The sequence below is a fragment of the Schistocerca gregaria genome, chromosome 5, assembly GCF_023897955.1.
Source record: "Schistocerca gregaria isolate iqSchGreg1 chromosome 5, iqSchGreg1.2, whole genome shotgun sequence".
Taxonomy (NCBI): domain Eukaryota; kingdom Metazoa; phylum Arthropoda; class Insecta; order Orthoptera; family Acrididae; genus Schistocerca; species Schistocerca gregaria.
Genome location: NC_064924.1, coordinates 25,347,787 through 25,370,652, shown reverse-complemented (window position 1 = coordinate 25,370,652; position 22,866 = coordinate 25,347,787). Strand labels below are relative to the sequence as shown.

General features: G+C 42.9%; 1 protein-coding gene across 2 annotated transcripts in view; it reads left to right on the top strand.

The window, feature by feature from the left end:
- LOC126273052 (CARD- and ANK-domain containing inflammasome adapter protein-like) overlaps nt 1-18,643 on the top strand; it is a 32,859-nt gene extending 14,216 nt beyond the window's left edge. For both annotated transcript variants that reach the window (XM_049976447.1, XM_049976449.1), the window contains exon 2: nt 18,003-18,643. In XM_049976447.1, coding sequence (XP_049832404.1) covers nt 18,007-18,480 — 474 coding nt within the window. In that variant the 5' untranslated portion in view covers nt 18,003-18,006 and the 3' untranslated portion in view covers nt 18,481-18,643. The remainder of the gene's footprint in view (nt 1-18,002) is intronic.
- The last annotated feature ends 4,223 nt before the right edge of the window (nt 18,644-22,866 follow it).

The following is a 22,866-nucleotide window of genomic DNA, read 5'->3' as shown; positions in this document are numbered from 1 at the left end:
CAAACTGACCACACACAGCAACAGCGCAATCAGCTTATCTCCAGTTTTGTAAGGATAATTTGAAACAAGATGAAATTATAGTAATACTAGACTTTTCTGAAAATTATGCATGTATAGTACAAGATGCCATCCAAGGATATCATTGGGACAATAGTCAAGCAACCTTCCAGCCATTTGCAATTTACTGTAGAGGTGAATCAGGTGATGTGTCTGTCATGAACCTGTGCATTTTTAGTGACTATTTTAATTCGTGGTGCCATTACAGTTCATGCCCACATTTGCACTGTCATGGCATATGTGAAAAACAAGCTGCCTCACATACATTTTGCAAAATACTTTAGTGATGGGGCAGCTACTCAGTACAAAAACTGTAAAAATCTCAAAAATTTATGCATGCATTATGATTTTCAGATTAACGCAGAATAGAATTTTTCGCAAGTCATGGTAAAAATGTATGTGATGGTATTGGTACTACCACTACGCGCATGGCATCACGAGCTATTCTGCAGCACCCTACAGAAGGTCACATTCTAACACCTCTTCAATTATTTACGTGGGTACAGAAAAATATCACTGGAATACAGTCATCCTGTGTTTCGAAAGATGAGGTGAAATCATTTGAAGAGTTGCTAAAAAGCAGACTAGAACACGTTAAAACTGTTGCAGGCACAAGGAGCCATCATCACTGCTCTCGAGCGGATGCTGATAATGTGCAGATGAGCAGACTGTCGGGTTATAACTATAGGTTCAAGCACAACATGTGTCTTCACAGTGTGCCTGACTCAGGATTCAGAAGCAAAAGCAGCAACATACTACCATGTTGCTATGTTATTGCTGTTTATGGTGACAAATGATACTTAGGATATGTTGCAGAGTGCTGTGAAGCAGAAGGTGATGCATTTGTGAACTTCATGGCACCAGCAGGACCAGCAAGATCATTTCATTGGCCACGTTTGGCAGACAGGTGTTGGATTTCTTTTGAACATATACTTATGACAGTTCCAGTTCCTACCACAGTGTCAGGAAGACAGTACAAATTGCCACTCAAGATACAGAGTACTTCTGTTTGAAGCACAATAAACTGGTTTTTAGCAGTAAACATTATTTATAGGTTGTGTTAATCTGTCTGTCTGTCTGTCTGTTGTTGCTTAGTGATTAAACAGTTGTGGGAGAGGATAAGAAGAAGTAGAACAGTTTACAATACGTTTTTACAAAATTGTGTTGTGGAACAATGGCCACATCACCCAATACATGTGTCAACTTCCATTGTACACAAATGTCTTGCAATAACATGCTGAAATTTTGATATATTTTAATATGGTCTACTTATGCAGTGTGTGAAATTTGGCTTGGATACCACTTGTCCCTTTTGTGCTACCACACTTCGAAAATCCATGTTTTCAGGTAATTTTTCAAATTTTTGTATTTTCGTGTGCATGTAACTCAGTTTTTGTGACTGATATGGGCATGATGAGTTACCACAAAAAAATTTATACCCTTTTTGAGTGAATTATATTTGGCATTGAGGGCACCTACAATATGTACCTTTTAACGTACCCTATTAAAATTTTTTGAATCACATTTTGGAATTTTTTATTTTTCCTCAGAAATATGTTGTTGGTGTTTTGGTTCATGGAGTGTGTTCTCTAAATGGATGTTATTGGGTTGTAAAAAATTCATTGGACTCTGTGGAATAGTTGCAAAGTTATTAAGACCTGAAGATAGATTGCCAGATGCGGGTTGCAATTTCCAGGTCACGCCACCTTCTTTCACAAGTCATAATTCTGGAACTAACTGACAGGGGAAACTAATACTTTGTACACGAGTGTTCCACACATGGTAGAGTTAGTGTACTGAATTTAAGTCAAATCTGGGACTATGAGCTGGAGCCCCTGGTTGAACTGACATGGAATGACCCAGTTATTAATTTTGCACTGGCTTGCAAAATGTACAAACAAGTGTGAAAAGTGCAATGTAAAATTTACTAAGAGGTTGTTTGATATATTTAAATCAAATCTGATAACACATCATGCGTACGGAAATGTAGCACGTAAAGTAAGTGAAGGGTAACCACTCATCTGTAGCGGATTGATGCATGATGCATGGAGCATGGAAGCATATAACAGAAAACAGTCTTCACACAGGCTTTTGAGCAACAGCTCATTTTCTAGCAATAGGACAAACATTCACACATCCAAACGCACAATACAGTGGCCATACAAAACCAATTATTGATAGTCATTGTTGAGAGCTATTGCCTGAACTGATGGAGGTGGGGAGGGGGTAGCGAGAAAGAAGCAGGTCCTTAGACACATGACTCCGTGGCTGCACAACAAGACAGACAGTACAGAGGATACAACAAAAAGAGATATAGGAAGAAAAAGGGGTAGTAAGGAAGGGGAGGTGAAAATGAAGAGGCAGAAAAGAAAAGGAGGGAAAGCGGATAGGGGATGAAGAGGTGAAGTGGGGAAGGGAGACAGATATTGAAGGGGATTAATGCCTGCACAGGCGAGGGGGTGAGAGGTGGAGAAAGCAGTGCACAGTCTGAATGGAGAAGTTCACAACAGAAGAAAAAAAATGGGCGTATGGTGCCATTGGCCGGGAGTTCCCAGGCGGAAAGTTCGGCCGCCAAGTGCAGTTCTCATTGAATAGAATGGGCGACTTGCGCATCGACAATGGGGATGAAATGATGATGAGGGCAGCACAACACCCAGTCCCTTAGGGGAGAAAATCTCCCTCCCCCCAACTGGGAATCGAACCCGGGCCCCCATGCATGGCATTCAAACACGCTGACCATTCAGCTATTGGAGTGGGCAAAGGCAAGGTGAGGCAGTGGGAACAGATAAGCAGAGGATTGTGAGAGCACAGGGTGTGTTGGAGAGACAGTTCGCATCTGCATAATTCAGAGGGACTTGTGTTCAAGGGAATATCCAAATGGAATACAAAATGAAGTACCTGTTGAAGTCATTTGTGTTGTTGTTGTTGTGCAGCAGGTTCGGCAACTGGATGATTGAGTTTACGGCCTGGAGCAGAAGGTGATCGGTAGGTGTATGGAGCAGAATGTGTGGAGCAGATTGTGCACCTAAGTCGACCAGAAGGGAATTACTCGTGGGTTACAGGATTGTGAGCAGGATTAGACTAGTGATGGACAAGGATGTTCTGTAGGTTGGGTGGGTGAGAGAACACACTTCTGGTGATGTGGTTAGGATTTTGGGTAGGATATCCCTCATCTCAGGGCATGACGAGAGGGAGTCAGAGCCCTTGTGAAGGATGTGGTTGAGCTTTTCGAGAGTGATACTGGCTGATTAGAAGAGTACTGGTCAGTGGCTTAGTAACATGGTTACCGGTATCAGAGGCGGCAGATGGCACGGAAAACATGTTTATGGATGAGCTGGATAGCACGTCATGTGAGTAAAGGCTCTGGTAAGCTTATTGGTATATTTCGACAACATCTGCTTTCTACTGCAGGTGTGGCGTGACTAGGCTGTAAGGAAGGGACTATCAGATAGGGAATAGGTGGCAGCTGTCAAAATAGATGCAGCGTTGGTGGTTGGAGATGACGTCTAGGAAGGTAGGCATGATAAGTTGAGAAGTACCAGGTGAAGCAGATTTAGGTGTTAAGGATGTGGGGGAAAGAGCAAAAGCTGTCCTTGCTGATAGTCCAGATCGTGAAAGTGTCATCAGTGATGATGTAGGTTGTCCCCTCATGGTCACTGAGGTGTGATACATGCCCTGTGCACCAACCCACCACCACCTACAAGTCTAGTCATAGTTATATCCTACTCAGTGAAAGGGAGGGCCACATTTGAAAGAAAGCATATGTTTTATGTATTGGCTGTGCTGCATTCTATGTGGACACAACATAAATCCAACTGGCTACTCACACAAGTGGCCACTACTAAACTGTGGCAAACTGCTGCTTGACTATCCAGTTGCCAAATGTGCTGCACACCACAACACAAATGATTTCAAAAGCTTCCTCACTACACGGGCCATTTGGATACCCCTTCAGGACAAGTTTCTTTGAACTATGCAGATGATAATTCTCTCTCAATTGCATTCTGCACTCTCGCAATCCCTCAGGCCTAAATCTACACTAACGTGGTCCTGCTGCCACACCTTGAATTTCCCTTTTCTCTTCTAGCCACACAACTCCTCATACTCCCAGATCATCCACTGCTGTATTTCATCTCCCTCGCTCTCCTCTCCCTCTCCCTCGCTCTCCTCTCCCTCTCCCTCGCTCCCCTCACCCTCTCCCTCTCCCTCGCTCCCCTCTCCCTCGCTCCCCTCACCCTCTCCCTCGCTCCCCTCACCCTCTCCCTCTCCCTCGCTCCCCTCACCCTCTCCCTCTCCCTCGCTCCCCTCTCCCTCTCCCCCCCTCACTCCCCACTCCCCCCTCCGTGGCTCCCCCCCTCCGTGGCTCCTGTCTCATGCCCTCTCCCACCCACAGCCCGCCAATGCAGACATTCTCCTCATCCCCCTCCCCCCTCTTTCTTGCCCCTCTCCTCCCTTGTTACACCATCTCTTCCTTTCTGCCTCTTTGTACCTATTCCTCCCTACCCCATTGTCCCCTTAGTTTTCCCTGTCATTCTGCTTACATCAGTTTTTTGTTGTACCCTTTGTACTCTCTTTTTCGTGTTGTGTGGCCACGAAGTCATCTGTCTGATGACATGCTTCTTTCTCACTACTCACTCATCATCTCCATCAGTTCAGGCAGCTGCTCTTCATAATTGACAGACAATAATTAGTCTTGCATTTGTACCATTGCTAATAAAAGAACTATGCTGAAAAGCTAGTGTAAACTGTTATACAGTTCTGTACTACACACATTGATCCACTTTAGGTGAGTGGTTGCTTTTCCCTTATTTTACGTATCGCTACATGCAGAAATCCCCTTTATTATTATGCTGAAATGTATCTCTTAACTTAATTATTTTTATTTTAAGACAAAGAAGATCCAGGCAGTATTTGTTATTAATTATAACTACTGAGATCATGTGGCATCAAGTATTCCTACATTTCTGTGGAACCCAAAGTGATCTTCCTCGACATCAGCTTCCATCTTTTTTTTTGGCAGTCATGACAGAGTAAACTAAATTAACACCTTTCAGCATCTGCGTTCCTGATCTATTGAATTCTTTTCGCTATAACAATGAAAACAATCAGTTACTGATAAAATTATTTAATTGGATGGATAAAAAAATCTACTCGTAAAGCGGTGGCAGAACACACACACACAAAAGAATGTTGTGATTGGAAAGCTTTCAGAGCCATAGCTGCCTCCTTCAGGCAGAAGGGCGAAGGAAAAGGAATGGACAGGTCTATGAGAAGGAAAGTCACCCAGAACACGGGAGACTTACTGTACGGGATGAGAAGGAAAGACTGATTGTTGGGGACTGCATCGGATCAGATCTGAAAACCTCAAAAGCACCATTCTCACCTCAGCCTTCACCGCACTTGATTATTACCCCACCAGCAGATTTCACAGACCATCACATCCAATCCTGGTAATGCTGATACTTCCACAAAACAGCACACCATTGGTGACTCAGTGTTATCCTGGTCTGGAATATGTTAATCAGCTAGTTCGACAGAGCCGTGACTTCCAAAAATCATGCCCTGAAATGAGATCCATTCTGTCTTAAATATTACCTCCCATGCCTAGAACAGCTTTCCTTCACCCACCCAATCTTCACAATACTCTTGTCAGTCCCTATGCTCCTTCTGCGTCCATCTCCCTACCAGGTGACTCCTACCTCTCTGATCATCCCCACTGCAAGACTTTCCCTATGCAGCCTCCTACCACTACCTATAACAGCCCTGTAACTGGCAAAACATATATTGATTTCTTCCTCCAGACACCAGTTTCTCCGAACTCCGTCTTCCACATTTAAACTCTCAGGTTTTCAAATCTCGTCCAGTACAGTCCTCAGCAATCAGTCTTTCCTTCTCATCCCGTACACTTGGTCTTCCGTGACCCACAGATCTGGGTGACTTTCCCGAAATCTACCCCTTTTCCTAGACCTTACTTCTTACCCCTTCAACCCTTCTGCCTGAAGAAAGAGCCTCTGGCTCTGAAAGCTTGCCAATCACAACAGTCTTTTATGTGTGTGCTCTGTTGCCGCTTTGAGACTAGATTTTTATCTGTCCAATTAAAAAATTCTTCTCACTGTGTCACATGTTCTATCTCTTCCTCTTCTGTTTCCATACTGTTCCCTTGATGTTCATTTCCCTTGTGTAGCCCTTATGTACAGTCCTAGCTTTCCCTCCTTTGCTTACAGGGAGAGGCCGGCTGTGGACTGACTTTTTGAAACCATCTGTATATTAATGTAGGTTAAGATCCCACGTATGACATCCTATAGCCATTCACGCTGACGGACCCTCGTTTGTGAGTAATTGATGGCAAAAAAGTTTTGGAATTTTATATGTTGCTGAGTAGGTTTAAAAGAGAAGCTTATTGTAGACTGGTTGCATGGTTTAAAGGCTACCATAAGGCCTTCACATGCTGAAGGTGTGGATTTGAATTTCATCAATTGTCTTAATTTAAAAAAAATCTTTACCAAAATTACTTTAATCATTATTATTATTCAATTAATTGGTTGAAATGTAATTTTTTTATTTCTATTCTTTTGTCACATTTTAATCATCATAATAATTTTTTTCATTTGTCTAATTTTTTCTTTATAGCATTCTTTTTCTGCTTGGAATTTTTGTGATTGTGAATTTAATTCTATTACAATATTTTAAAATGCCAATTATCAGTTAAAAAACAAAAGATGAAATAACCTACTTATTTTGACTTCATAGTAGTATCAAAAATGTATTTTTGGTTACAAGATGTACATGTGTATAATTTTTTTCTGGTAAACATCATACAAACATTTAAAGCATAGCCTAAATTCCTATTGCACTGTGGACAAAATAAAGGAGATGAAGATTTATACAAAAGAAGGGTTTATAAGGTAAAAGAAAATTAAAGAAAAATGAGAAATAGAAATTTTAATTGCAATTACATGGACAAAAAATAGGATGATATGATAAAATGAAGGAAATTAATACATAACATGAACAAAGATTTCAAGTGTAAAAAAAGAATGATAGGAAGAAAAATGAGAGAATATGAACAAGCTGAATTGAAATCTAAAACTGCATTCAAACCAATTTATTGGCCAAAAATAATCCTCAAAGTAATTTTGATAAAAATTTAAAAATAAAAAAAAATTAAAGAACTTGACGAGATTCTAATCCATGACCTTCTCCATGTCATTGCCTTACCTTATCCATACCCCACACAGCCAGGAAGTATGAGGGAACTAGGTTAAAAAGGTACTGAGTGTTACACAAAATTCTGAAATACTTTTCATCAATAATTTGGAAATGAGAGTCTACAAGTGTTGAATGGCTGCAGGGTGTGATACCTGCGATATTAACCAACATAATGGTATACATGCTTCCAAAAAGTTAGTCCCATCACTGCGGACACGTCCTTCTTAATATTGGGTTATCAGAATTCTTCATGTCCATACACTAGCTTCTCGTTTCTCATAGGGTCTTCTCGTTTCTCATAGGGTATCTCTAATATTACTAGGCTGGTTTTTATATTATCTCGTTTCATCAGTTAAATTCATTATCTCATGTGTTGCCAAAGAATTTCTACTGGGCCTTGTCTTTTTACATACACTGAAGTGCCAAAGAAACTGGTATGTTGTTGTTGTGGTCTTCAGTCCTGAGACTGGTTTGATGCAGCTCTCCATGCTACTCTATCCTGTGCAAGGTTCTTCATCTCCCAGTACCTACTGCAACCTACATCCTTCTGAATCTGCTTAGTGTATTCATCTCTTGGTCTCCCTCTACGATTTTTATCCTCCACGCTGCCCTCCAATACTAAATTGGTGATCCCTTGATGCCTCAGAACATGTCCTACCAACCGATCCCTTCTTCTGGTCAAGTTGTGCCACAAACTTCTCTTCTCCCCAATCCTATTGAATACTTCCTCATTGGTTATGTGATCTACCCATCTAATCTTCAGCAATCTTCTGTAGCACCACATTTCGAAAGCTTCTATTCTCTTCTTGTCCAAACTATTTATCGTCCATGTTTCACTTCCATACATGGCTACACTCCATACAAATACTTTCAGAAAAGACCTCCTGACACTTAAATCTATACTCGATGTTAACAAATTTCTCTTCTTCAGAAATACTTTCCTTGCCATTTCCAGTATAGGCATACATATTCAAATACAGAGATACGTAAACAAGCAAAATACGGCGGTGAAGTTGGCAACATCTATATAAGCTAACGAGTGTCTGGCGCAGTTGTTAGATCAGAGAATTGTTTAATATGACAGAAGTGCAGCCCAGTGCAGATTGCTGCAGATTTCAATGCTGAGCCATCAATGAGTGTCAGCGTGTGAACCATTCAGTGAATCATCGTTGACACGTCCAGAATTGTACTCGTCCAGATTTATGGACATCCCTGCAGAATTCATGGTGCCAATTCCCTCTAGCACTATTTCAGACATTAGTCGAGTCCATACAATGTAGTGTTGCGGCACTTATGCCTTCTCGTATGGGCCCTACATGACGTTAGGTAGTGTGCTGCCTTCACTACTGCATTCCTCAAGTTTGCCTTTTCACCTTCTACCCAATTCCTTTCACAGGTTGTCAGTTGTCACTTAATGCTTTCTTTTATATTCCAAACAACCTCTGCCAGTAAATTTTAGTCCTCCACATCTACTACTGGAAATTTTTGCAGTTTTGAAAATGTACTCGGCATGAAATCTTCCAGTAGCACCAAGTCTCTTTCATGTACTTGATCTACTTTTTTGATTCTTGAAGCAAGTATTAGGAGAAACAAAATTGTGTACTGTGAAAAACTACCAGACAGTGTCCCCTTCATGCTTTTCCCCAGTCATTGTTCTCTTCCTACCATTTTTCCTTCTCTTTTTTTCCTATTACTGAATATCAATCACACAGCACAATCAAACTTTCATATTCTTTTTATGTTGCAACTTATTTTAAACTCTTCATTAGTGTAGGAACTACACATAAACTTCTACTGCTTGGCTTTGTGTCCATCTTAGTTATAATAAAATGCTCATTTATGCTGTTCATAATAGCTTACCAGCATTGTTATTCGTTATTGCCATTGTGCATTATCCCTTTTGATTTTCTGTTGAAAACCTTGTCTCCACCTGACCAGTAGTCCACAACTTCCTGTCACAGCACATCATTAATTCTCGCTGTATTTTTATGACAAGATCCTACCCTGTTTTCAAATACATAATTGTTGTTCTAACATGTTCTTTTTGCGTTTAAGGTGTACACACTGTATTAATGTGGAAAAAAATCGATAATTCTTAAAACTTGCAGCTGCTCTAGATAAAAATACAGAAAAAGTGAAATGGAGCAAAGTGGAACAAAATATAAGGAAAGTTATTAAAAATCTATTTGAGTTTTATTTTTACTGTTAAATATTTGCCAGGTTCTGTTTCAACATATTAAGGCTGTCCACATCTAGACCAAGTTACAGGGTCAATGAGGCATGACTTAGCTTCCCTACAAAGTTCTGTGGTTTTTTATTTTTAAGTGGAGTGCGGTAGATATTGTGGCCCCTTGGTTCACTATGTGGTGAGTAGTGCTGTATCCTTTCTGTATTTTTACGTTACTCCCCCTACAAGCAGAACAGCCTAGAATGCTTTCCATTTTAACATTCTTTATGGTCTTTTATCCCATGTAGATTCTGAAAGTGACAATGTACAGTCTAAATGTACAGTTACAAGGTTCTGGGATTGTGTCAAACAAAATAAAAAGAAATGTACAATGCAGATTTCTTCACACGAAGAGAATATCTTTTTTAATTCAGTTCCTCATGGTGTGTGAAGGATTTATAACAAATTACTTCTTACGATAGCAGCAATTTGCCATATGTCTTCTTTGCCACAGCGCAAGCTGCATTCTTAGGCAACTCGATACATAGATTGTGAAGAAATTGTGCTTACATACAACAAGCTTTGAAGCAATAATTTAGACCTGTGCACACGGTCTAGCTCTTTCAGAGTATCTGCATGCGTTCTTTGGAGACATAATATTTATTTCTCTCTAGTCTTATTTTTAATCTGTAATAGTATTGGGTGCGTCAAGGACATGTTAAATACATTGAAATTGTACACAACTTTTGCATAAGTAATCCTTCAAAACACTATGTGAATTAAATATCTATTAAAATTTAAATGTGCTGTTAGCATTAGCTTGTGCATTTATGCAAAATACATGAACAGAAAATTGAACACATAGCTTAATTTTTAAGTGCACTTGTTCACTGATAGTAGAAGCAGTGACTCCCTAAAGATGATAATGAATTTGAACTGTTTTGTGTTCATGCAGAGTTTGCTAAAAACTTTGCAACCTGTTTCAGATGTGCACTTCTGGCTCTGTAGCATATTGGGGTTATTTTTGTGGAGGTCTTTGTTAACATTGATATTGTGTTCATTGTAAACATCAAGTTTTATTTGCAATCTCGTCTTTATCAATTAAATGTACTTTAAAGAACAGGAGAGCTTCCTCGATGTAAATTCACAGCACAAAATATCACTTGCATGTTGTAGCTTTGGTGCACAGATGTGTGGAATGGACAAGAGGGACTGCTGAAACATGTGCTAAAAATGGAGGAATACAAAATTGTCTTATTGAAGAAAGAATGTTACTGCACAGGTCTGCCAGCAAGTACAGTGAAACTTTATGCGGCTGTAGCTGGTCATTATTTTGAATTGGCTGCAGTTCTCGCTTCCCAGACATCAGAGCATGTTGTTGCCCAGACATTGTTATCAGCTGCCTTAAATCTCTGCATCAGTCACTCGTGGGCTAATGCAATACTGTACTCGTCGCCTTCCTTTTTTTATCTATCCAAATGAAACACAAATTTTATTGATACATTTGTCACTGAGCTCTACGAGCTTGCTCAAAGATCTATTTACTCGGCCACAGTTTACTTCAGAACAAATGTAACGGATCAGTGTTTTGCATCAAAATTGGTCTACAATGTACATTGACTGTTAGTACAATTCTATTATTTTTTTATCGGGACACTATTAAGTTGTTAGTGCCTTTCATTTTATAATGGAGCTGTTTTGTTATGTACTTGCAGATCTTGATTTTCAAGTTGCAGAGCTGTAAATATATTTGAACTATGGCGTATTACACGGTCCAGTCACATTAACGTGACTGCCGTCTACGTGTTACAGCTCTCAGTGGATGAGTGTGGTTGAAAGAACACTCTGACAAGTTCACCCTACTCTCCCCACCACCAAATTCCCCAGATTTAAGTCGATCGAGAATCTACGGGACCACCTCCGTTGGGCTGCTTGCGCCATGGACCCCAAACCGAGAAACCCACATCTGGCCATGCCACAGGACTCAGAAGGGCTCCACATCCATGTCGTTACCTTCCAGAACCTGCTGACTTTCTTTCTTATTATATGACAAGGTTGTTATTGAAAACTGTGATATAATGTGGAAGACTGAATATCTTATATTGACATCTTTATTGTTATTATAAAACTGGCTTAGATTTACAGGTCCATATGCACTTGACATATTTGGTGCCTCGTCTCTCGAAATATACGAGTGAACTAACAATACTCAGCAACCATAAAGTTGTAAATGAGCAAGAAAGAACCGTGCAATGTGAAAACTGAGAGTGGACTGTTAGATACCCAGCATTATGACAGCTGTACTGAATGAACCAATGCCTTTAACATCCCCCTGCGGTTGTGGGGGTAACAATAGGCCCGAGGTATTCCTGCCTGTCATAACAGGTGACTAAAAGGAGTTTTCACTTATTTCGGACTTTATGTAATGGTCTCCTTTAGGGTTTGACCTCCATTCTTCGAAATTTTCCCAAAGAGCTAGCCAATTGGGGAAGGGCACCTTACATGGTGCATTGTGTCCATCGTGCATTGAGATCTTAAGCCCACTGTCTTGTCACATTTCAGTCCCGCTCAGTCTCCATCTGTTGGGTGAGGACACCTTCCTGGGTACATTTGCCACCATACACTATGCCGTATCACTTTCTGCGTCGATGATGTCCATCGACTTATTGCACCTGACAACCAGCACAGTAGCCAGTCTGTTGTGGTGGGGCTACCATCTACCCTGTTGGTTGTAGCCCCCTGACCACACAGGGATCACTCTGCTGATGCCTGCGCCATTAACTCCCCAAATATGCCAAAGGGTAGATGCCCATCCCCCTGGGGCATCGGGAATCCCAGAAATGGCCATCCTGCCAGGTGGCCTTTGCTGAGGCTGGGTGGCGCCCATGGGGAGGGCCCCAGGTTGGAGTGGGTGGCATCATGGTGGATGACACGTGATGAAGTGTAGTACATCATCTTCTGATGATGGTGAAATACGAGCAATCTCTTAAGTGTTCACTGTCTCAAGCCAGTGCACAGAAGTACGACCCCAAATCGTTCTCCTCCCGGGCCTCACCATGGGAGGAAATTCAGGCTAAGGATGGCAGCGGCTCTTATTCACCCCGGTACCTTGTATGTCTGAGAGCTGATTGGGAATCTTTCATGCCGAGGAAGCCACAGTTTTTTGTTGAGCATTTGGAGGACAAGTTTGGGGAAGTGGAGCGCTTGTCCAAAATGAGATCTGGGTCAGTCTCGATTAAAACAGCATCCTCTGCCCAGTCATGGGCATTACTCACTTGTGACAAGCTGGGGGATGTTTTTGTAGTCATCACCCCCCATAAGAGCTTAAATCTGGTCCAGGGTATCATATTTCACAGGGACCTTCTTTTGCAGTTTGACGATGATCTGTGCACCAGTTTAGAGCAGCGAGGTGTACATTTCGTTTGGCATGTCCCCCGGGGTCTGAGGGATAATCAGATAGCCCAAGGTGCCTTCATCTTGGCCTTCGAGGTTACCTGAGGTCAAGGTGATGGTCTACAGCTGTGATGTAAAACCCTATGTCCCTCCCCCGATGCAGTGCTTTAAATGTTGGAAGTTCAGTCATATGCCTTCCTGCTGTGCTTCCAGCATCACATGTCGAGATTGCAGACGCCCATCACATCCCAATGCTCCATTTGCCCTGCCTCTCATTTGTGGGAACTGTGAAGAGCACCATTTGCTTTGTTCACCAGAGTGCAGGATTCTCCAGAAAGAGAGGAAAGTCATGGAGTACAAGACCTTGGACTGACTGACCTACACTGAGGCTAAGAGGAAATTTGCACTCTTACATCCTGTACATCGTCTTACACTGCCGCTACAACAGTTCTAGCCCCATCAGCTCAACCAACCCCAGTCAGCTATCAGAGCCAGAAGACTTCACCTGCCCCTATGATGACGGGGGGGCACTTCCCTCCCTGTTGCTCCTGCACCACCTACTTCAGGAGCAACACACCTACCCCCCCCCCCCCCCCAACCATCGGCGACGTCCGTCCCAACTTCTAAGCCGGAGAAGCATACAGCTTCTTTGGCTGCTCTTGCTAGGAAGGGGTCTCTCGGGTCATTCCCTTCCCAAGTTTCTGCTAGTGAGAAAGATGAAGAGCCCAAAAGCAGCTGGTCCCAGGGCTTCTTGCTCACCCTCAGTCTCGGAGACTGCATCAGTGAAGTCCTCCCAGTCAGGGAATCCCAAGGAACAGTGAGAGAAATCCAAAAGGAGGTCCCCAAGACTAAAGGAATTGAGGTGGAATCCACACTACCGCTAGCTCCAAGCTCTGCATCTGTGGATGATGTGGAGATACTGGTGTCCACTGAGTACCTAGATCTTACCAGATCCTTAGATAAAATGGATATAGACTGTTCAGGCAAAAAGTCGGTGGCAGCAGGTGACCCTAAGGCGTAAACTGCCTCATTGAAGGTTCCATGCGATCCCAGTCTCACGATGACATCATCCTCCAGTGAAGATGCAGAGGTTTTTACCACCACCTGGCTGAGCCACAGCAGCTGTTCAGCTTTACACTGGCTTTCTGCATTGCTCTCCAGGAAACCTGGTTCCTGGCAATCCGGATCCCTGCCCTCCACCGCTATAAGGGATACTACAGGAACTCTAGCGACTGTAATCGAGTGTCAGGTTGAGTTTTCATTTATGTAGTAAACTCAGTCTGTAGTGAAACTGTGCCCCTTCAAACCCTTCTTGAAGCTGTGGCTGTCAGAATAAGGATGATGCAGGAAATAACTGTCTGCAACGTATATCTTCCTCCAGATGGTGTAGTATCCCTGAATGTATTAACTGCATTGATTGATCAACTCCCTAAACCTTTCCTACTTTTGCAAGATTTTAAAGCCCATAATCCCTTGTGGGGTGGCACTGTGCTTACTGACCGAGGCAGAGGTGTCGAAACTTGATTGTCTCCGTTTGACCTCTGCCTCTTAAATACTAAGGCCGCCACACATTTGACCTCTGCCTCTTAAATGCTAAGGCCGTGACACATTTCAGTGTGGCTCAAGGTAGTTACTTTGCCATTGATTTAGCAATTTGCATCTCAGGACTTCTCCTGTCTATCCACTGGAGATCACTTGGCGACCTGTGCTGATGTGACCACTTCCCCATCTTCCTGTCACCGCCCAGGCACCAGGCCCACGGATGCCTGCCCAGATGAGCTTTAAACAAGGTTGACTGGGGAACTTTCACCTCTGCTGTCACCGTTGAATCTCTCCCACACGGGAAAATTGATGTGATGGCTGAGTAAGTGACTACAACAATCGTTGCCTGTGGCAGAAAACAAGATCTCTCGCTCTTTAGGGTTACCCTGGTGAAAGACAGTCCCTTGGTGGTCGCCGGAAGTCACTGACGTGGGGACCAGACCCCAACAGGTATTCCTGGTGTTAACATAAATGGCGTGTTATCTACCAACGCAAATGCTATTGCCGAGCACTTTGCTGAGCACTATGCTCAAGCCTCTGCGCCTTAGAATTACCCCCCCCCCCCCCCAGCCTTTCGCTCTCTCAAACGGTGGCTGGAAGGGAAAGTCTTCTTGTTTACCACACACCACAGTGAATCCTATAACGCCCCATTTACAGAGTGAGAACTCCTCACTGCCCTTGCACATTGCTCCGACACAGCTCCTGGACCAGATTGGATCCACAGTTAGATGATTATACATCTCTCATCTGATAACAAGCGACATCTCCTCGTCATCTTGAACCATATCTGGTGCGACGGCATCTTTCCATTGCAGTGGCGGGAGAGCACCATCATCCTGGTGCTCTAACCCGTTAAAAATCCACTTGATGTGGATAACTATTGGCCCTTCAGCCTCACCAACGTTCTTTATAAGCTGCTGGAACAAGTGGTGTGTCGGCAGTTGGGTTGGGTCCTGGAGTCACGTGGCCTACTGGCTCCATGTTAGGGCAGCTTCTGACAGGTTCGCTCTACCACTGATAATCTTGTGTCCCTAGAGTCTGCTATCTGAACAGCCTTTTGCAGACACCAACACCAACACCTCGTTGCTGTCTTTTCTGATTTACGAAAAGCATATGACACGCCCTGGTGACATCATATCCTTGCCACATTGTATAAGTGGGGTCGCCGTGGCCCACTCCTGATTTTTGTCCAAAATTTCCTGTCGCTTCGTACTTTCCGTGTCTTAAGTTTGTGCCTCCCGTAGCTCCCCCCAGATCGAGGAGAATGGGGCCCTCAGGGCTCTGTATTGAGTGTGTCTATTTTTAGTGGCCATTAATGATCTAGCAGCAGCTGTCGGGCTGTCCATCTCACCTTTTCTGTATGCAGATGACTTCTGCATCTCATACTGCTCCACCGTTACTGGTGTTGCCGAGCGGCACCACAGGGAGCCATCCAGAAGGCGCAGTCATGGGCTCTAGGCCACGGTTTCCAGTTTTTGGCCGCAAAGACGTTGTGTTATGCACTTCTGTCGGTGTCGTACCGTTCATCCAGAACCAGAACTTTACCTTCATGACGATCCACTCACTGTAGTGAAAACGTATCGATTTTTTAGGACTGGTTTTCGATGCCCGATTGACGTGACTTCCTCATTTCGTCAGCTTAAGCAGAAGTGCTGGTGGCACCACAATACCCACTGCTGCCTGCAACACCAACTGGGGTGCAGATCGGTCTAAACTGCTGCTGCTCTACAGAGCCCTTGTCCAATTCCAAATTTACTACGGGAGTGTGGTTTACGATTCGGCAGTGCCCCCAGCATTACATTGATTTGACACTGTGTACCACTGTGGTGTTTTTGGAGACAGAATGGCTAAATCTCAGTACGTACAACAAACAGTGAGCCATTACGGCGACCCTGAATGTGTGTAAGTCCTCGATGAGGGCCTCTCGCAGGGTCTCCGTGGTTTTCTGCTGGCTCCGCATTGGCCACGCCTGGGCGACCCGTGGCTACCTCATGCACGGTGAAGACCCACCTCGGTGTCGGTGTGGCGCCCAGTTGGCAGTGGCCCGTATTCTTCTGCTCTGTCCTTCCTTGGCTGCCCTGCAACTTCCTCTTCGGTTGTCGGACTCATTATAATTGATTTTAGCAGACAACGCCTCATCGGCTGATTTGGTTGTACGTGTCATCCGGAGGGTGGGTTTTATCATTTGATCGGAGTTTTAGCGCATATCCTTCGTCCCTCTTGTGTCCTCCACCCTAGTGCTTTTAGGGTGAAGGTTTTAATGTGTTGCAGGGTTGCTTGCTTTTCCTTTTCATTTTCGTGGTTGGCCAGCCATTGTAATCTGCTTCCTTGTTTTATTCTCTTCTGTTTCTTGCATCTCTCTGTTGTTTTCTTGTTCTCTTTTGTTCCTTTTAGTGGTGGTCTTTTCTTTCTTTCTGTTTTGTGTTATATGTTTTGTCTGTTTTATTAAGAACAAGGGACCGAAGACCTTGTAGTTTGGTCTCTTCCCCTCTCTTTTAAACCAACCAACCAGTACCTGTAACATTTCTGTCAATAACAACAGAATTGGACAAAACAGTGTAATAGTCAAATTTGTGTGGAGCTATAACAAGAGAATTAGTGATAAAAAACAGACAGAAGATACAACAGTGTACCTTTGGCTCAGTGTGCTCAGTTTGACTCCAGAATAGGCCCTTTGTTTTCGCTGATTAAGTAGTTTTTAAATTACTTTTGGAGGTAGGGTTTGCAGCATGCCGGGTCTCCTCTATCAGCAGCCGTGGTTGTACCTCTTTTACGCTGCTAAGTGCCTTTAGATTCAGTAAGCCCTCTGTTCTGCCACACCTAAGTTACATTTTAAGGATGGCACTCTTTAGAAACACTAAGGATCTCTTAGGCTGTCTAGCCAGTGGTGAAGGAACAGTTGAACAGGTCTTTATACTTCCTCCGGGACTGTGGGTGCTGTTCCTGCCTTCAGCATTTTGACTACAATGAATTGGGGCTGGGACAGTTGTGGGATGGGTGGTCGCTGTCATCTGCCGAGACCTGGGGACTGCTTGCCTGTCCCCATCCACCTGCAGACCTGATTCTTTCTCCCACATTGTTCTGCTATTGTCAGTCCATGTGACATTTGTTGCACCTTTTGCCTTCCAAATTCTGTATTACAAATCTCCCCAGTGGGAGGCATTTCCTTTACTATTTCAGCCCTCAGTTGGGTTGGTGGCGGGTCAGATGTGGGTGATGTATCTCTTGCCACAAGTAGACCCTGAGGGAGCCTTCATCTGCCATCTGAGCTACATAATGGCCTGACCCGTATAGTTTTATCACTCAAAAAATTATTTCTCGCCTCTGGCATCAGTAATTGCTTTTAATGTACACATTTTCTCATTCCTGCACACTTTCATAATTCTATCAAATTTCTGTCAGTGTGACGAACTCTGGACAACCTGTCTCTTTACTGAGGAACTCATGACCTCACTGTTTAGTCTCTTAAATCGCCGCCCGACCTATGCTTCTAACTCGTCTGCGTTGTAGAAGGGAGGAAATGGGACTCTTTCATTTCTGTTAATTGACAATTTATGCATTATGAATTAATTGCTTGCAGCTCAGCTTTGACTAGTTTACAGTATATGTGAAGAAATTTGCCATTTTTGTGCAGGAATATGTCTGCCGAAAAAAGAGTGAGGCTTCTGGAGGCAGCTTACAATGGAGCTGTCGAAGAGCTGAAAGAACTGCTGTGTGTGAGGACGGACGTAGGGCTGAGGGACGACTACGAAATGACCGCCCTGCACTGTGCAGTGGAAGGCGGAAGTGTGGAGGCGGTCAGAATTCTCCTAGACAGTGGAGCAGACGTGAATGCCAGGAACCAGGAGTGGGACACGCCCCTGCACATCGCTGCGTTCTTCGGTTACGTGGCCGTCGTGCGGCTGCTGCTGTCAGAGTCGGCGGACCCGAGTCCCAGCTGCCAGAAAGGGTGGACGCCACTGCACTGGGCAGCGCAGGAGGGACACGCCGAGGTGGTGGCTGCACTTTTAGGTGCGGGAGCAGACACGGGCATCAGGGACGTAGAGGGGAGGACGCCGCTGGACCTTGCCAGGCAGTACGGCAGATGGGAGCTGGTCACTATTCTCACATAAGGGCGTCAGTTTACTATGTGTATGAGTAGCTATCAATTGCACTGATAATTAGAGATTGGATGATGGGCAATGTAAAAGGTCAAAATATATGTACAAATTGCTTAAAATATGCACGAAAAATGTTGAAACATACAAGATAAAGTAATAAAAAACATAGCAGTTACTGTGTGCAATATGTCTCAAAGTTGGACCTGTGCATTAGGATTGCAAGGAAGAGCGCTGGACACATGAAAAATTTGGACATTTAGAATGATTGTTTCGTGACCTGTTTACTTTGTGGTAGAGGTTTGGCAGTGTCGTGTTTGAGATTAGTTTTTAAAAACTGCAAAAACAAGATGCACATCGTGTTTCAATAGCTGCAAAACGATTGATATCCAACTTAGATATATCGCACGCAGAGGAGGACAGATCAGAAATTTGCAATATTTTATTTTAGAAACGACATACAATAATGAATTTTTTGAACAACATTAACATTTAAATAATAATATCAGACTAAAGAATCATTCACAAATTCTTTAAATTTTGGTGCTATTGTAAATATCAACAATCAGGTACAGCTTCTAAGGTCCAAAGCCTGGGCTATTTTATTCAATAACTGAACAGATGCATTCAGCGCCAAATTGTGAATCTCTAGCATTTTTAATACTCTCAGGCATGAGTACTAATCACAACAGTTTTTTTTTCTTAGATACTTCCTTGCATTGGCAAACTGCCACAGCATCTGCACTATAAATATACTATACTACTACTATCAAGTCCTTTACTATCACTCTAATGGCCTTGAAATGTTCATTGTGAAACAACAGAGCTTCAACCCACATACCCCAACAATTTAACACTGGTTAAGGAGTTAAAGGGCAGATTTAGCAGTTTTTCTTTGTAGGTCTCGGCGTGAGCATGTGCCTTAGGAAACACATTCCTTGTGTATGAAATCAGTTTATCCACATTCTCAAATGTGTATTGTATTACCTCAGCAAGGTGATGTACAACATGAGCAAACACAGGACATGCAAATTGACTGGCATATACCCTCTGAGAAACAAGAAGCTTCTGTACGGACATGAAGAATTCAGATGACAAACCAGTATCAACAAGGACACTTCCCCAGTGGTGGGACTAACTTTTTGAAAGCATATATACCATGATGTATGTTAATATCCCAACTATCATATCCTGCAGCCATTAAAAAAAAAATGCTTGTAGACCCTCACTTCCGAGTTATTGATGAAAAATACTTCAGAATTTTGCATGACGCTCAATACCTTTTTAACGTAGCACCCTCATATTACCTGGCTGTGTGGTGTAATGTATAAGATAAGGCCCTGACATGGAAAAGGTCATGGATTCGAATCGCGTCAAGTACTTGAATCAGGTGGAAAGGCGCGTCGATTCTGCCAATGTGTTCTCTATCAGTAATAAGTCTGGTTGGCTCTCGGTTACTGATTGTGCTGTCATAAAACACAGTCACTCTGTGAGACATTGAAACGAGATTGAGCTCAAGTCAGCCCGTCTAGATTGTTCAAACATTGTAAACACAGAGAATAAATATTCATAGTCACTATGTTTTAGTTTGACTGCTGCAGACATTTTAACTTGTCATTCCTCGCCGTTCCCCTGGCGCGCCTGAGGTGTATACACGCAGCTTTGGGTCTTCCTTACAGTGCTGAGGATGTGTTTAAGCATCCCACGCCACCGGCCTTCTCACTGCTAGGGACTAGTTCAGGCGCACTGAGTCACGGCTACCTGGGCACTACGGACTTGTATACACCCTGCTCTTCTTGTAGCTTTTCAGTGGTCTGACTGTGTAGTTCGAGAGTGTATATGTTTGTTGCTGTGTTCACTCTTTGCAGAATTTGACTTAGATTCCTGTATTTTCGCCAGTTTTCTTGTTTTCTACGTTAGAAATGTCACCTCACAGTGGTTGCACAGATAAATAAATCCTGGATATGCGCACTGAGAGCGACAGTGAGTGTGAAATATCTGGCGTTACTAACAGTGATGAGTCTTCAACAGAATCTCGAAGTTGTAGTCCTCAGACAGAGAATTACAGTCAGTAGTTCCTCTGAATCCGAGGAATCAGAAAGTGACATGAAAAGGTTTGGAAAAGAGCGCACTTAAGTGACACATTTGACTGGAAAGAAACAAATTTCCAGCCGTTAAACCATTACTTCTATGACTCGAGTTCAGGACACATGTCAGTTAGATACTGACCCAAAAATCCTTTCCTTTTTTGTGATATTTATGTCTCAAGAACTGTTGAAATTTATTGCAGACACAACAAATTCTTTTTTTCCGTTTACACCAGAGAAAATACTGCAGAAGTTGTGAATTTTCGACTGTCAAAGTGGAAAGACACTAGATTTGAGGAAATGTATTGTTTTGTTGCTGTTTGCCTTCTAATGGCGCGAGTTTTAAGTGATTACTGGTCCAGAGATACACTTTTGAACACACCAGTTTTCAGCAAAAATATGTCCCAAGACTGTTTTTGTCTACTTCTGAGACAGTTATACTTCAGTGATAACTCTGCAAGTACTGGAAGTGACGTTGTTGTTGTTGTTGTTGTTGTTGTTGTTGTTGTTGTCTTCAGTCCTGAGAATGGTTTGATGCAGCTCTCCATGCTACTCTATCCTGTGCAAGCTTCTTCATCTCCCAGTACCTACTGCAACCTACATCCTTCTGAATCTGCTTAGTGTATTCATCTCTTGGTCTCCCTCTACAATTTTTACCCTCCACGCTGCCCTCCAATACTAAATTGGTGATCCCTGGCTGCCTCAGAACAGGTCCTACCAACCGATCCCTTCTTCTGGTCAAGTTTTGCCACAAACTCTTCTTCTCCCCAATTCTATTTAATACCTCCTCATTAGTTATGTGATCTACCCATCTAATCTTCAGCATTCTTCTGTAGCACCACATTTCGAAAGCTTCTATTCTCTTCTTGTCCAAACTAGTTATCTTCCATGTTTCACTTCCACACTCCGTACAATCCGTACAAATACTTTTAGAAATGACTTCCTGACACTTAAATCTATACTTGATGTTAACAAATTTCTCTTCTTTAGAAACGATTTCCTTGCCATTGCCAGTCTACATTTTATATTCTCTCTACTTTGTCCATGATCAGTTATTTGGTTCCCAAATAGCAAGACTCCTTTACTACTTTAAGTGTCTCATTTCCTAATCTAATTTCCTCAGCATCACCTGACTTCATTCGACTACATTCCATTATCCTCGTTTTGCTTTTGTTGATGTTCATCTTAGATCCTCCTTTCAAGACACTATCCATTCCGTTCAACTGCTCTTCCAAGTCCTTTCCTGTCTCTGACAGAATTCCGATATCATCGGCGAACCTCAACATTTTTATACCTGCTCCGAATTTTTCTTTTGTTTCCTTCACTGCTTGCTAATATACAGATTAAATAACATCAGGGAGAGACTACAACGCTGTCTCACTCCCTTCCCAACCACTGCTTCCCTTTTCTGTCCCTCGACTCTTATAACTGCTATCTGGTTTCTGTACAAATTGTAAATAGCCTTTTGCTCTCTGTATTTTACCCCTGCCACCTTTACAATTTGAAAGAGAGTATTCCAGTCAACATTGTCAAAGGCTTTCTCTAAGTCTACAAATGCTAGAAACGTAGGTTTGCCCTTCCTTATTGTGGCTTCTAAGGTAAGTCGTAGGGACAGTATTGCCTCACGTGTTCCAACATTTCTATGGAATCCAAACTGATCTTCCCCGAGGTCGGCTTCTTCCAGTTTTTCCATTCGTCTGTAAAGAATTCAAGTTAGTATTTTGCAGCTGTGGCTTATTAAACTGATTGTTCGGTAATTGTCACATCTGTCAACACCTGCTTTCTTTGGGATTGGAATTATTATATTCTTCTTGAAGTCTGAGGGTATTTCGCCTGTCTCATACATCTTGCTCACCAGATGGTAGAGTTTTGTGAGGACTGGCTCTCCCAAGGCCGTCAGTAGTTCCAATGGAATGTTGTCTACTCCGGGGGCCTTGTTTCGACTCAGGTCCGTCAGTGCTTTGTCAAATTCTTCACGCAGTATCGTATCTCCCATTTCATCTTCATCTACATCCTCTTCCATTTCCATAATATTGTCCTCAAGTACATCGCCCTTGTATAGACCCTCTATATACTCTTTCCACCTTTCTGCTTTCTCTTCTTGGCTTAGAACTGGGTTTCCTGTAGGCAGTATCTATCTTACCCCTAGTGAGATAAGCCTCTATATCCTTACATTTGTCCTCTAGCCATCCCTGCTTAGCCATTATGCACCTCCTGTCGATCTCATTTTTGAGACGTTTGTATTCCTTTTTGCCTGCTTCATTTACTACATTTTTATATTTTCTCCTTTCATGAATTAAATTCAGTATTTCTT